Source organism: Xenopus laevis, chromosome 9_10L (genome assembly GCF_017654675.1).
Source record: "Xenopus laevis strain J_2021 chromosome 9_10L, Xenopus_laevis_v10.1, whole genome shotgun sequence".
Classification (NCBI taxonomy): Eukaryota; Metazoa; Chordata; class Amphibia; order Anura; family Pipidae; genus Xenopus; species Xenopus laevis.
Genome location: NC_054387.1, coordinates 134,131,169 through 134,146,392, shown reverse-complemented (window position 1 = coordinate 134,146,392; position 15,224 = coordinate 134,131,169). Strand labels below are relative to the sequence as shown.

The 15,224-nt window shown below is 41.4% G+C and overlaps 1 protein-coding gene across 1 annotated transcript; it reads right to left on the bottom strand.

Moving 5' to 3' along the window:
• Nucleotides 1-5,298: 5,298 nt before the first annotated feature.
• LOC108703778 (oocyte zinc finger protein XlCOF8.4) lies at nt 5,299-15,224 on the bottom strand. Its single transcript, XM_041576347.1, has 5 exons — nt 15,172-15,224; nt 14,959-15,082; nt 11,947-13,430; nt 7,631-7,754; nt 5,299-6,924 (listed from the first exon to the last, which is right to left on the bottom strand). The coding sequence occupies exons 1-5, from the start codon at nt 15,202-15,204 to the stop codon at nt 5,666-5,668; spliced, it is 3,024 nt and encodes a 1,007-aa protein (XP_041432281.1). The 5' UTR covers nt 15,205-15,224; the 3' UTR covers nt 5,299-5,665.

Below are 15,224 nucleotides of genomic sequence, written 5' to 3'. Positions count from 1 at the left end.
CAAGTGGAAGAGAAGGGAGGGATTATTAGGGATTTTGCAGAAATATTCAATAAATCAGCCTGAAACACTACTTTTTTAAGCACAATTCTTCTATATCTAAATGAGTATAAAGTACTGGTACGTTCTTATTTTTTACACGAAATGCCTCCTTTAATGCACAAAATGTATTAATGTCCTATATAGATTGATAAGGGGAGAGTGCAGAGGAGATACATTTTGTGGCCTTGACACATTACACCCCCTGCCTTATGGTTTAAAATGTAGTCATGAGCACAGCTTTCCCTTTTTTGCTATAGTTGATCAACAGCTCAAATCATTTCCTCATTGCCAAACATTCCATTTAGTGGTACATGCCAACTAGTCTCGAGGGGAATCTGGAAATTGCACTTCAAGACCATCTGCCGACCTAGTGGCCCAATAGGGATTTATAAGGTACCTTGGGGCTCCCCCTTCCCTGAAACCTCTGGCAAAATGATATTGAAGTATAAGAATTCTGGGAACCAGTCTCGTCCCTCACCAGTTACCCGGTAATTCTGGTGCCCCTGGCAGGGAGACTGCAGTCTAAGTAGTAGCACCGCGTCTGGTGAATGAGAAGCATCTCATTGACTTTGTATAAATATGAGCCAAGCGCACTCATTAATGTAAAATCATACAGTATAATAAGAAAGAAATGTTCTTGTTGATAGAAGTCATCCATTCCAGGTGCTGATGTGGAACTAGATATGAGCCAGGCCATAGAATGTCTAGCCTGGTACCCACCACCTCTTTATTTATAATCATTTGTAATATGGTTAATAATGTATTGGCTCCATTTTTTATATTGAGGGCATTGCCTTATGGTTCAGTCGGTTCCCTCTACGCACAATACAGTAGCACTGCCCCTCCATCATTTAAAGCAACCAATGAGATGGGTTTATTTCAATGGGTAACTGCAACAGGTAGCTGTTCCATATGTTATTATCTTAAAGGGGTGGTTCACCTTCAGGTTAACTTTTAGTATGTTATAGAATGTCCTAGTCTAAGCAACTTTTCAATTGGTCTTCGTAATTTATTTTTTTATAGTTTAGGAATTATTTGCCTTCTTCTCCTGACTCCTTCTAGCTTTCAAAAGGGGGTCACTGACCCCATCTAAAACAAATGCTCTGTAAAACTACAAATTTCTTGTTATTGCTTTTTATTACTCATTGTCTGTTCTGACCCTCCCCTATTAATATTCCTTATTCTAATTCAAACCAATGCATGGTTGCCAGGGTCATTTGGACCCTAGCAACCAGATTGCTGCTGAATACAACTGGAGAGCCACTAAATAAAAAGCTACTTAAAAACCACAAATAATGAAAAAGGAAAACCAATGGCAAATTGTGTCAGAATATCACTCTCTATATCATACTAAGAGTTAATTTAAAGGCTAACAACCCCTTTAAGACCACCCATATAATAAGATCCTATTCTGACCCATGTAACAGTTCTGACATTTAAGCAGTCTCTGTTTTCACAACTTTTTTGGCATTATAATTGGCATTATGCTCCCAGGAATTTTTTTGTGAAGCGAGTATTCCTGTGCAAATTTTAGGCTCTGAATGTGGAACAGATGCAGAGAGTTAAGGGGCACAACATTGAAACACTAAGCTATACACCCCTGAGCAGAGTAACTGGATTAGCTCTTGAGAATGACACTGCAGGGCCCCCATCATTTTGTTGAATTCTGATAAACTGTATTTAATGCAGGGGAATACCTATGCTCCCAGAGTTTTATGGGATCTCTCGGTACAGACTATGAGCACACTTAGGGGACTGTTCCTGCTGAATTGTGCTTAGTACAGAGGAATATCTATGCTGCCATAGTTTTATGGGATCTCTCTGTACAGACTATGAGCAAACTTAGGGGACTGTTCCTGCTGAATTGTGCTTAGTACAGAGGAATATCTATGCTGCCATAGTTTTATGGGATCTCTCTGTACAGACTATGAGCAAACTTAGGGGACTGTTCCTGCTGAATTGTGCTTAGTACAGGGGAATACCTATGCTGTCATAGTTTTATGGGATCTCTCTGTACAGACTATGGGCAAACTTAGGGGATGGTTCCTGCTGAATTGTGCTTAGTACAGGGGAATACCTATGCTGCCATAGTTTTATGGGATCTCTCTGTACAGACTATGAACAAACTTAGGGGACTGTTCCTGCTGAATTGTGCTTAGTACAGGGGAATACCTATGCTGCCATAGTTTTATGGGATCTCTCTGTACAGACTATGAGCAAATTTAGGGACTGTTCCTGCTGAATTGTGCTTAGTACAGGGAATACCTATGCTGCCATAGTTTTATGGGATCTCTCTGTACAGACTATGAGCAAATTTAGGGACTGTTCCTGCTGAATTGTGCTTAGTACAGGGAATACCTATGCTGCCATAGTTTTATGGGATCTCTCTGTACAGACTATGAGCAAATGTAGGGAACTGTTCCTGCTAAATTATGCTTAGTACAGGGGAATACCTATGCTGTCATAGTTTTATGGGATCTCTCTGTACAGACTATGGGCAAACTTAGGGAATGGTTCCTGCTGAATTGTGCTTAGTACAGGGGAATACCTATGCTGCCATAGTTTTATGGGATCTCTCTGTACAGACTATGAGCAAACTTAGGGACTGTTCCTGCTGAATTGTGCTTAGTACAGGGAATACCTATGCTGCCGTAGTTTTATGGGATCTCTCTGTACAGACTATGAGCAAACTTAGGGACTGTTCCTGTTGAATTGTGCTTAGTACAGGGAATACCTATGCTGCCATAGTTTTATGGGATCTCTCTGTACAGACTATGAGCAAACTTAGGGACTGTTCCTGCTGAATTGTGCTTAGTACAGGGGAATACCTATGCTGCCATAGTTTTATGGGATCTCTCTGTACAGACTATGAGCAAACTTAGGGGACAGTTCCTGCTGAATTGTGCTTAGTACAGGGAATACCTATGCTGCCATAGTTTTATGGGATCTCTCTGTACAGACTATGAGCAAATTTAGGGGACTGTTCCTGCTGAATTGTGCTTAGTACAGGGAAATAACTATGCTGCCATAGTTTTATGGGATCTCTCTGTACAGACTATGGGCAAACTTAGGGGACTGTTCCTGCTGAATTATGCATAGTACCTATGCTGCCATAGTTTTATGGGATCTCTCTGTACAGACTATGAGCAAACTTAGGGGACAGTTCCTGCTGAATTGTGCTTAGTACAGGGAATACCTATGCTGCCATAGTTTTATGGGATCTCTCTGTACAGACTATGAGCAAATTTAGGGGACTGTTCCTGCTGAATTGTGCTTAGTACAGGGAAATAACTATGCTGCCATAGTTTTATGGGATCTCTCTGTACAGACTATGGGCAAACTTAGGGGACTGTTCCTGCTGAATTATGCATAGTACCTATGCTGCCATAGTTTTATGGGATTTCTCTGTACAGACTATGAGCAAACTTAGGGACTGTTCCTGCTAAATTGTGCTTAGTATGGGATCTCTCTGTACAGACTATGAGCAAATTTAGGGACTGTTCCTGCTGAATTGTGCTTAGTACAGAGGAATGCCTATGCTGCCATAGTTTTATGGGATCTCTCTGTACAGACTATGAGCAAATTTAGGGGACGGTTCCTGCTGAATTGTGCTTAGTACAGGGAATACCTATGCTGCCATAGTTTTATGGGATCTCTCTGTACAGACTATGAGCAAATTTAGGGGACTGTTCCTGCTGAATTGTGCTTAGTACAGGGAAATAACTATGCTGCCATAGTTTTATGGGATCTCTCTGTACAGACTATGGCAAACTTAGGGGACTGTTCCTGCTGAATTATGCATAGTACCTATGCTGCCATAGTTTTATGGGATCTCTCTGTACAGACTATGAGCAAACTTAGGGACTGTTCCTGCTAAATTGTGCTTAGTATGGGATCTCTCTGTACAGACTATGAGCAAATTTAGGGACTGTTCCTGCTGAATTGTGCTTAGTACAGGGAATACCTATGCTGCCATAGTTTTATGGGATCTCTCTGTACAGACTATGAGCAAACTTAGGGACTGTTCCTGCTGAATTGTGCTTAGTACAGGGGAATACCTATGCTGTCATAGTTTATGGGATCTCTCTGTACAGACTATGAGCAAACTTAGGGGCTGTTCCTGCTGAATTGTGCTTAGTACAGGGAATACCTGTGCTGCCATAGTTTTATGGAATCTCTCTGTACAGACTATGAGCAAACTTAGGGGACAGTTCCTGCTGAATTGTGCTTAGTACAGGGAATACCTATGCTGCCATAGTTTTATGGGATCTCTCTGTACAGACTATGAGCAAATTTAGGGGACTGTTCCTGCTGAATTGTGCTTAGTACAGGGAAATAACTATGCTGCCATAGTTTTATGGGATCTCTCTGTACAGACTATGGGCAAACTTAGGGGACTGTTCCTGCTGAATTATGCATAGTACCTATGCTGCCATAGTTTTATGGGATTTCTCTGTACAGACTATGAGCAAACTTAGGGACTGTTCCTGCTAAATTGTGCTTAGTATGGGATCTCTCTGTACAGACTATGAGCAAATTTAGGGACTGTTCCTGCTGAATTGTGCTTAGTACAGAGGAATGCCTATGCTGCCATAGTTTTATGGGATCTCTCTGTACAGACTATGAGCAAATTTAGGGGACGGTTCCTGCTGAATTGTGCTTAGTACAGGGAATACCTATGCTGCCATAGTTTTATGGGATCTCTCTGTACAGACTATGAGCAAATTTAGGGGACTGTTCCTGCTGAATTGTGCTTAGTACAGGGAAATAACTATGCTGCCATAGTTTTATGGGATCTCTCTGTACAGACTATGGCAAACTTAGGGGACTGTTCCTGCTGAATTATGCATAGTACCTATGCTGCCATAGTTTTATGGGATCTCTCTGTACAGACTATGAGCAAACTTAGGGACTGTTCCTGCTAAATTGTGCTTAGTATGGGATCTCTCTGTACAGACTATGAGCAAATTTAGGGACTGTTCCTGCTGAATTGTGCTTAGTACAGGGAATACCTATGCTGCCATAGTTTTATGGGATCTCTCTGTACAGACTATGAGCAAACTTAGGGACTGTTCCTGCTGAATTGTGCTTAGTACAGGGGAATACCTATGCTGTCATAGTTTATGGGATCTCTCTGTACAGACTATGAGCAAACTTAGGGGCTGTTCCTGCTGAATTGTGCTTAGTACAGGGAATACCTGTGCTGCCATAGTTTTATGGAATCTCTCTGTACAGACTATGAGCAAACTTAGGGGCTGTTCCTGCTGAATTGTGCTTAGTACAGGGAATACCTATGCTGCCATAGTTTTATGGGATCTCTCTGTACAGACCAATACAGTTGCAGTTGTGTCCATGCAAAAATTATAATTAGTGACTGTTTCCACTTGGCCAGATCCCAAATGACATCAAACCACCGTAGCAGTATCTGAGTTGAAGTCAACAACCCGACAGTCATTGTTCTTTCCCTGCCACAGTTATAAATGTCCCATTTTAGGCAGATTAATACCAATCAAGTTTTACACTGGCTAGACTGAGGCAGCTGACTAATAAACAAATACTACAGTCATTCATTATTTACATGATGCTATATTGTAAGGATGACCTATGGAGTAGATCTTTTATTGCATTAGTGTGAGTGAATTCTCTGGTGATGACTGAGGTTCTTCAGACTCGTATAACATTTCCCACACTGAAAGCACAAGAAGGGTTTCTCCCCTGTGTGAGTTCTCCGGTGCACGTTGAGGTTTGAGCGCTGTGTAAAGCATTTCCCACACTCAGCACAAGAGAACGGCTTCTCTCCTCGGTGGATCTTCTGATGTTCCCTGAAGTTGAAGCGCTGCGTGAAACATTTGCCGCATTCAGGACATGAATATGGCTTTTCCCCTGAGTGAATTTTCTGGTGAATCTTAAGCCTCGAGAGATGAGTGAAACACCTTCCACATTCACAACAAGAGAAGCTTTTTTCCCCAGAATGGATTTTCTTGTGCACATTAAGGTGCGAGTGCTGCGTAAAACATTTGCCGCAGTCTGAGCAAAAGTACGGCTTCTCCCCGGTGTGAATTCTCTGGTGCTGAGTCAGATCTGAGCGATGTGTAAAACGTTTCCTGCATTCCGAACACGAGTACGGCTTCTCCCCGGTGTGGATCCTCTGATGCACGTTAAGTTCCGACGGACGGACAAAACATCTGCCGCATTCAGAACAGGAGTGCAGTTTTTCTCCAGTGTGGGTTCTCTGGTGTTCAGCGAAGTCGGAACGGTGTATAAAGCTTTCCCCGCATTCAGAGTAGGAAAATGGTTTCTCCCCCGTGTGAGTTTTCTGGTGGGTTTTAAGGTTTGAGCGACGTGTGAAACATTTCCCACATTCAGAACAAGAGTGCGGTTTCTGTCCTGTGTTGATTCTATGGTTCTCAGCAAAGCTGTTAATGTTGTACAAAAGGGGCAACTCGTGTCGTCGCCGTTTGGATAAAAACTCACATTTCTCAATGTTCTCACAATTTTCTCTACACTCTGCTTCCAAAAAGTCTTTATGTATATCCCATCCCATGATAGGAGTAGGTGTATCTGTTCCCTGTATCTTTCCTGTAAGTGGACTAATGCTGCAATCTGATTGGTTTCCCTCTTCACATGAAGTCACTTCCTCCTCTTTAACAACAACCGATATATAATCATCTGACAAGCTGAGACCAGAATGATTTCCCCCTTCAAGTTCATCTTCAATTCCACTGGCAGGTGGGGGCTGTTTCACTGGAGAAATGTCAGCGTTGGTGACACTGACTCCTTCACAGTAATCTCCTCCTTCAGCCACGGACTTGCTTGGCTCGTTAATACAGAATATTGTTACATCCTGAATAGCTTTAATATCACTTTGTTCTTCATATTCACAGTCTGATACAAAGATACAAAGAGGTAAAATCAGATCCTATAAAGATAGATCCATTGACTTCCATCCAGTTTGCCTATAAACTACTTTTAGTTTACCCAGAGCTGAGACAAGTACAGAAATATATAAAAGGAATATATTTGGAAGTCCCTCCCTAACTGCTAGATTTATGCGCACAAAACTCATTCTTCCAAGATCCCCCACACTCTTTCCCCATCCCCTTTTTTGAAGACTTGTGGTCCACCATCTTTGAAATTTTTAACAATGGATTCCATTTCAGTGGCTGTGATGCATCATATGGTTAGATTACATCTCACTTTTGGCTTTTTTCTGCTCAAGACAGCACAGGGTAACAAAGTACAGGTATGGGATGCATTATCCGGAAAACTATTATCCAGAAAGCTCTGTATTACAAAAAGGCCATCTCCCATAGACTCAATTTTATCCAAATAATCCAAATTTTAAAAAATGATTTCCTTTCTCTCTGCAGTAATAAAACAGAAACAGTGTATTAAGAAAGCGCTATCCTGGGACTCAAGAGTTTAGTTGGCCGGCTTTTTTTATGATCTATCGTACGTTGTAGATTATCATTCATATTATTAAAATCTCTTTTATATGTTGGTAGTCCATTATTCCCAGACAGCCCTTGTACTGTTCATGTTAATAAGTTCAGTTAAACACAAGGTTTTGTGCCCTGCACCCATTATTCACCTAGTGGGCGAACCTGCTGGGGCTCCTCTTTCATCACTTCCTCGTAAAGGTCCTTGTTTCCTTTTATATAGTCCCACTCGTCCAAGGAAAAATAGATGGAAACATGATGAGTCCTTATGGCAACCTGTCACACACAATGTTCCAGTCATCCCCCAGCCAGAGAAAGGGATTATCATCCACTGTTACTAAACAATAAGGGGCCGCTGTACCCACCTCTCCAGTCAGCAGCTGGATGATGTTGGACATGAGTTCCAGGATCTTCTTGTCATTCTTGTTATTTTCCTTCTGTATGACGGAGCCAGGGGCATGCAGGGCCCCCCCATCATCTGACTTCTTCCTAGGGATGTAGTGCTAAATATTGAAAGGAAGAGAGAATGGTGTTTGAGCTGCAGAGAGACCCCCTTTGTACAGACAGACAGTCTCTTGTCAGTGTGCCAGTCACAGTGCCCCTCACCTCTCCAGTCAGCAGATAGATCATCTCCAGTGTCAGAGTCACCATTCTCTCCTTCTTCCCCCGCTCCTCCTCCTCCTCCTCATTTTCATCCTTGATCACAGTGTCATTTGGTTCCTCTGAGATTCCCATTAGCTCCTGGGAAATGCGAGAGACAGAAGAAGAATGACAGCAAGTGGGGAAGAAGCACATCAGGGCAGAAATGCAGAGGGTTGAGAGATGGGGAAAGTGTTCATGGGTGGGAGAGATAATGGTTATAGAGAAGGGGAAGAGAAAGTTAATAAGATACAAGTGATGGAAATACAGACACTGAGGATGTGACTAATAAGTGTATTTGCAGGAGCTTTGGGGTAACTAGGGATGTAAATTAGATACACAGGGTCTGTATTCACCTTTACTCTCCTACCTCATTCCTTCTATTCACCTGAAATTCACACAAAAGCTGCAATAGCTTGAAAGCAACTACCCAGGAATGTCTGCCTTCTGCATTCATATTGTTATTCCTGCTTCTACTGTCATTAGAACCCACTGTGCGCTGCCAACCAAACCTGATAGTGTCAGTGCAGCCTCTTACTAACCTGCTCCTGCTTCCCAGCTCTTTCCCAGGGGCAGATGTGTTGTGCTGCCTCTTGCTAAGCAGAAGGGGCGGGGCACAATTACCCATTGGCTGAAATGGGGAAAAGGTTGGGCCAGAGAAAAACAAAAGAGAATGATTGGCTAATGGTAAGGGGGGGGACTAATAGTTTGGGATTGAGGGAAAATATCCAGACATCTTGATAAGTGTAAAACCAAATGCAAGGTTAGTATGCCGACTACTCACTCCAGAAAAGTGCAACCCTTAGAAACAGCAACCAAATAATGCTGCACACACAGACCAGCCTAAACTCCTAGTCTACCTCAGTATTACGTGTGAGAGAGATCAGGGCACCAAAAGCAATGCTAGGATGCACAGTGCCCTCATTGGCTGACATTAATCATGTGATAATACTCGTTTCCTGTCTGAGAATCCTAGTGTTTCCTTAAAGGAACAAAACAGTATCACCCATAAAATGAAATTTCAAGTTTTAAGATTTGGGGGCCCATTTAGTTAGCTCGAGTGAACGAATAGAGGAAAAATAGTTCGAATTTTGAATGTTTTTTTTGGCTACTTTGACCATCGATATGGGCTACTACGACCTTCGAATCGAACGATTCGAACTAAAAATCGTTCGACTATTCAAACTGTCTCTTTAAAAAATTCTTCGACCCCCTAGTTCGCCACCTAAAACCTACCGAGGCCAATGTTAGACTATGGGGAAGGTCCCCATAGGCTTCCTAACAATTTTCTGATCAAAGGAATATCCTTCGATCGTTCGATTGTAGGAATAGTGGTAAATCCTTCGACTTCGATATTCGAAGTCGAAGGATTTTACTTCAACGGTCGAATATCGAGGGTTAATTAACCCACGATATTCGACCGTAGGTAAATGTGCCCCATAGTGTACTGTTTGCCTGCACTGATAAAACTGTAGTTATACAGTAGTTTATAAGCAAGCTGCTGTGTAATAAAATAAGTAAGACATTACCTCAATAAATCACCAAAAATTGACAACAAAGTGATAGAAGCAACAAATAAATAAGCGAACACTACAACATACAGGTAACTTGTCATATATTGGTGCAAAATGATCATAAATGATGTGGGTCACAAATTCTACAAGGCTTTTCCACAGTCAGTCACATGATCCAGGGGGGATACTGGGCAAGAACTGGGTTGGCTAATGACTAGCATGTGAGTGGCCATAATTAAGAAAATGCTATAATTGTATGGAGTAAACATGGAATGACAATATTTATGAATTTTCTAAAGTTAACTGTGAGCAATAAGTTAAACGTTTCCCACATAAAAGCCAAGTGTCCAGCTTCTCTGCTTTGTGAATTCTTTTGATAGACCACAACAAGACAGTTTTTAACTTTGTGTGATTTTATCAGGTTTCAGCAATGAGCAAAACACACTTCCCACACTCAGAGCAAGACAAGAGTTTTACTCTATTTCTGTCCGAGTCACAGCCTGGTCACCACCCACACTCACTGCTGTATCCCACCTTAAACCTTTCTATCCATCCCTGAATTTCTCTCTAGGGAACACTCTCTCAACTTCTTAAAGGAGACATATTATGTAAAATAGAATGTGCTTTAAAAAGTTGTGCTTCTGGTTACTTTATTGTAAATTTCTGCAAAATCCCAACTAGTCCCTCCTATCTGTTCCACTTGCTGCTGCCTCCTTTCCCAGGCTGTGCAGGGGAGCCAACAGGCTCTCAGCTCACTGCACTGTAGGACAGGAACCAATCAGCAGCTAGCAGGACCTGATAGGGAACTGAAGCCTGTCTGTGCTTGTGCGACTGCAGGGCTGTGATTGGCTGTCCCCCTCCTACTGTGCTTCTGGCAGGGACCGTTAGGGCAAGGCCAGATGTGGCATTTTTACGTTGCGTTTTTAAAAATGAACAGCCAGGCGTTAATAAGCATAAACTGCACTAACCCTGAAACGAATGGAAAACGCACTATGGCAAATCACACAGAGCGCTAGAATTGGCGTTTTTTAGCAGAAACGCCAGAAACGACCAAATCAATAGACTCTATGGGATCTGCACGTTTGAAACCACACTGTACATAAATACGCAGCGTATTTTAAATATGGCGTCCAAATTCAATGAGAAGTGCATGCTGGGAAAATAATCGCACGAGCTGAAAAACGCATGTTGACGGTCGCGTGTGGTTTCAGTAGCGGATTTACGCCTGGCTGTTCTTTTTTAAAAACGCAACGTAAAAACGCTGCAAAAACGCCACGTCTGCCCTTACCCTTAGGACACGCCAAAAGTTAAATCAGCACCATAAAGTATACATACATGATTGCCTACAAAATTAGAGGGGTTTCATTTATCCTATATGTCTCCTTTAAATTGAAACTCACATCCTAAATTTTGGGCACTAGAATGATATCTGGCACAGTCCTGGACCAATGTCCTAAGCTTTATAAATGGCAGTAGTTTTTACCTTCCCAATAGTACCCACCCACATAGATTGTAAGCTCTATAGGGTATTTTCCTTTGTCTCTCCACACATGGCACTTTGTAACTCTGAGTTTACAATCTAAGGTCCCTATCACATTCCCATCAGTCCCTGTCCCAGTGAGCTCACAATCTAAGGTCACATTTGCATACAGTAGGACCACTTTTGTGAAGAGTTAAAAGGCTGTACATTTACAATACATTTTGTTATTCTGTAAAAACAATAAGAAGAAAAAGCAAAGCACAGACAAGGACGTTGGTCGATAGGTTTCAGGCCCCAACCTGCCGGTTATTTATTTTGCTTTCTGACAATGTCAAACTTACCAAAACAATTAAAGGCAACAGAACTCAGTACTTTATGGCGCAGATGTATTAATGGTCGAATTGAAAATTTACATTTTTTTTATGGTCAAAACTCTCAAATTCGAATTGTGAATTTTCCAAACTCAATTCGAGTTTTTATTCATATTAGAATTTTCGAGATTTATCTTTATCTGGCCCTTTAAGAACTCAAATTCGACTATTCGCCACCTAAAACCTGCCTAGTTCATGTATAAGACAATGGGAGAGGTCCAGGGACCAATTTGGACATGTTAGTAGCCTTCCTGACATACTAGTTTTTTTCAGAGAAAAGCCTGGAATCGAGCTTAGTCAAATTGGATTTGAAACTTTTTTCAAGTTTTCAGTTCGGTAAAATTTGTGCAAGTTTTAGATAATTGTTTTTTTTTTTATTAAATTCGAGTATATTCCGATTTTAAGGCCTTTAAAAGAACTCACATGAATTCAAAATTCGACCTTTAATAAAAGTGCCTCTAAATGTTACAAAAGGGTATTGATTGAATGGACAATGACTGATGAGTTTTCTGATGTACGGTAAGTTGTGTACGGTAAGTAAAGCATTTCCCACACTCAGAACACAGGAAAGGTTTCACCCCCGTGTGGATATTCTGATGCCGCTTCAGATCAGAGCCGTGCATGAAGCTTTTGCCGCATTCAGAACAAAAGTATGGCTTCTCCCCAGTGTGAGTTTTCTGGTGTCTCCTTAGGTGGGCCGTCCGTGAGAACCATTTGCCGCACTCGGAACAAGAGTGAGTTCTCTCGCCCGTGTGAACCCTCTGATGTGCCGAGAGCTGTGACCTGTGAGTAAATCGCTTCTGACACTCGGAGCAGCCATAGGGTTTTGTCCCCGTATGAATTCTGTGATGCACATTGAGAGCGGAGTGATCTGCAAAACTTTTGCCGCATTCGGAACAAACAAACGGTCTCTCTCCCGTGTGAGTTCTCTGATGCACGACGAGGTGGGAGCGGTGTGTGAAACGCTTCCCGCATTCGGAACAAGAGTGAGGTTTTACCCCCAAGTGGATTTTCAGATGTCTCTTCAGATCGCAGAGATGTGTAAAACGTTTCCCACATTGAGAGCAAGTAAATGGTTTCTCTTCTTTGCCAGTATTCTGATGTTTAGTGAGTAGTCTCTTAGTGCAATATGTTCTGTGATACCCTGTGCAGTCGTATCTCACCTGTAGAGGGTGTGATCCTTGAGACGGTGAGTTTTTACTAATTCTCATTAAGTTTGTTTCATAGAAGTCATTTGTTAAGCTGTATCCCATGATAGGAGTGTGTGTATCTGTTTCCTGTTCTGTAAGTGGATTAATGCTGCAATCTGATTGGTTTCCTCCTTCCCATGAAGTTTTTTTCCCTTTAATACTATTTAATAAAAAAATATCTGCCAAGCTGTTATTCAGGCTGTATTCCATGATAGGAGTTTGTGTATCTGTTCCCTGTATCTGTTCTAATAGTGGATAAATGCTGCAATCTGATTGGTTTCCTCCTTCCCAAAAAGCCTCTTTAATACCATTAGATATGTAATTACCTGGCAAGCTGTTATATAGGCCGAGTTCCAAGGTAGGAGTAGGCATATCTACTTTCTCTATACTTTCTATAAATGGATTAATGCTGCAGTCTGATTGGTTTCCCCCTTCCTGTGAATATGGTTGCTGTTTTATATCATTCAATATATAATTATTTGACAAGCTGTTATTCAAGATGAGCTCCATCATAGGAGTGTGTGTATCTGTTCCCTGTATCTGTTCTGTAAGTGGATTAATGCTGCAATCTGATTGGTTTCCCTCTTCACTTGAAGCCACTTCCTTTTTAATCCCATTGGTTGGTGAGGGCTGCTCCGTTGGGGAAATGTCCAAGTTTGTGAGATTTGCATCACCTTCTTGAGCCCCAATCTTGTTGGGTTGAATTTCACAGCGTAACATTACTTGAAGATTATCCCCAATTTCTTCATATTCAGAGTCTGGCAAAGATACAAACAAAAAAAACTATTCTGTATTTTTAGAAACAAATGTCTAGGAAAGTATTATTTTTTTTTTTTTTTTAAATGTATTTTTATTGAAGCCTCGTCACAGTTTTACATGTTCATTCATGTCATTATTGTTACAAATGAAACAACCATTTAGCAATAAAAACATTTTGATTCATGCCGGTATTGTTTGTGTATTCTTGAATAATAACCGGAATGTACAGTTATAGTACGAAGTGAAAAGGTAAGATTTGAGAAATATTGTAAGTTGGTTAGTGGTGGTCATATTTATAAATTCACCACTTCTTCTGACAAAGTGAGTATGGGAGGCCTCTTTTCTTTTTCAATCTAAACAAATATCAACAACATAAAGGAACATAAAACATTTAGGTCAAATAAGCCCGTTACTCGCCCTTGTTAGAGGGATTTTAACGAGTCTTCCATTATCTACATGCCAAGGAGTCCTGGGAGGCAGCCAATAGATCCATCTTTTTAAGTTGTTATAACTAGAATGAGAGGGTCAGTACCTTGAAGACTCTAGCTCATACCATGTGGTTCAATAGAATGTAAAAACTGTTCGTCTTCTTATGTCAGGGGGGGAGACTTAGGCTATAGGTGGTCCATACGTCAAACAATTTGTTAGTATGGGAAATTTTATTTATAGGGATACGGTCATGGGAAAAAAAAATTTTCAAAATGAATCAGTTAATAGTGCTGCTCCAGCAGAATTCTGCACTGAAATCCTTTTCTCAAAAGACCAAACAGAATTTTTTATATTCAATTTTGAAATCTGACATGGGGCTAGACATATTGTCAATTTCCCAGCTGCCCCAAGTCATGTGACTTGTGCTCTGATAAACTTCAATCACTCTTTACTGCTGTACTGAAAGTTGGAGTGATATCACCCCCTCCCTTTCCCCCCCCCCCCAGCAGCCAAACAAAAGAACAATTGGAAGGTAACCAGATAACAGCTCCCTAACACAAGATAACAGCTCCCTGGTAGATCTAAGAACAACGCTCAATAGTAAAATCCAGGTCCCACTGAGACACATTCAGTTACATTGAGAAGGAAAAACAGCAGCCTGCCAGAAAGCATTTCTCTCCTAAAGTGCAGGCACAAGTCACATGACCAGGGGCAGCTGGGAAATTGACAAAATGTCTAGCCCCATGTCAGATTTCAAAATTGAATATAAAAAAAATATGTTTGCTCTTTTGAGAAAAGGATTTCAGTGCAGAATTCTGCTGGAGTAGCACTATTAACTGATGCGTTTTGGAAAAAATATGTTTTCCGATGACAGGATCCTTTTAAGGATGCTTCCAGCCAGTCCATGTGGAAATAGAAATGTAGATTCATGGAGGGTGGAGGATCTGCTCTGCATCAAAGGGCATTCTGGGAGAAATGTACATTCCCTCCATGATTTGATCCAAAGTGGTATAGCCCCTTTTCTTCATTATAACATTTGCAGATTACTTTTTCATGATCACATATAGGCAGATATATCTAGATATGAGTTGGACTCACCCAGTGGACGGAGCTGCTGAGGCTCCTCTTTCATCCCTTCCTCGTAAAGGTCCTTGTTTCCTTTTATATAGTCCCACTCGTCCAAGGAAAAATAGATGGAAACATGATGAGTCCTTATGGCAACCTGTCACACACAATGTTCCAGTCATCCCCCAGCCAGAGAAAGGGATTATCATCCACTGTTACTAAACAATAAGGGGCCGCTGTACCCACCTCTCCAGTCAGCAGCTGGATGATGTTGGACATGAGTTCCAGGATCTTCTTGT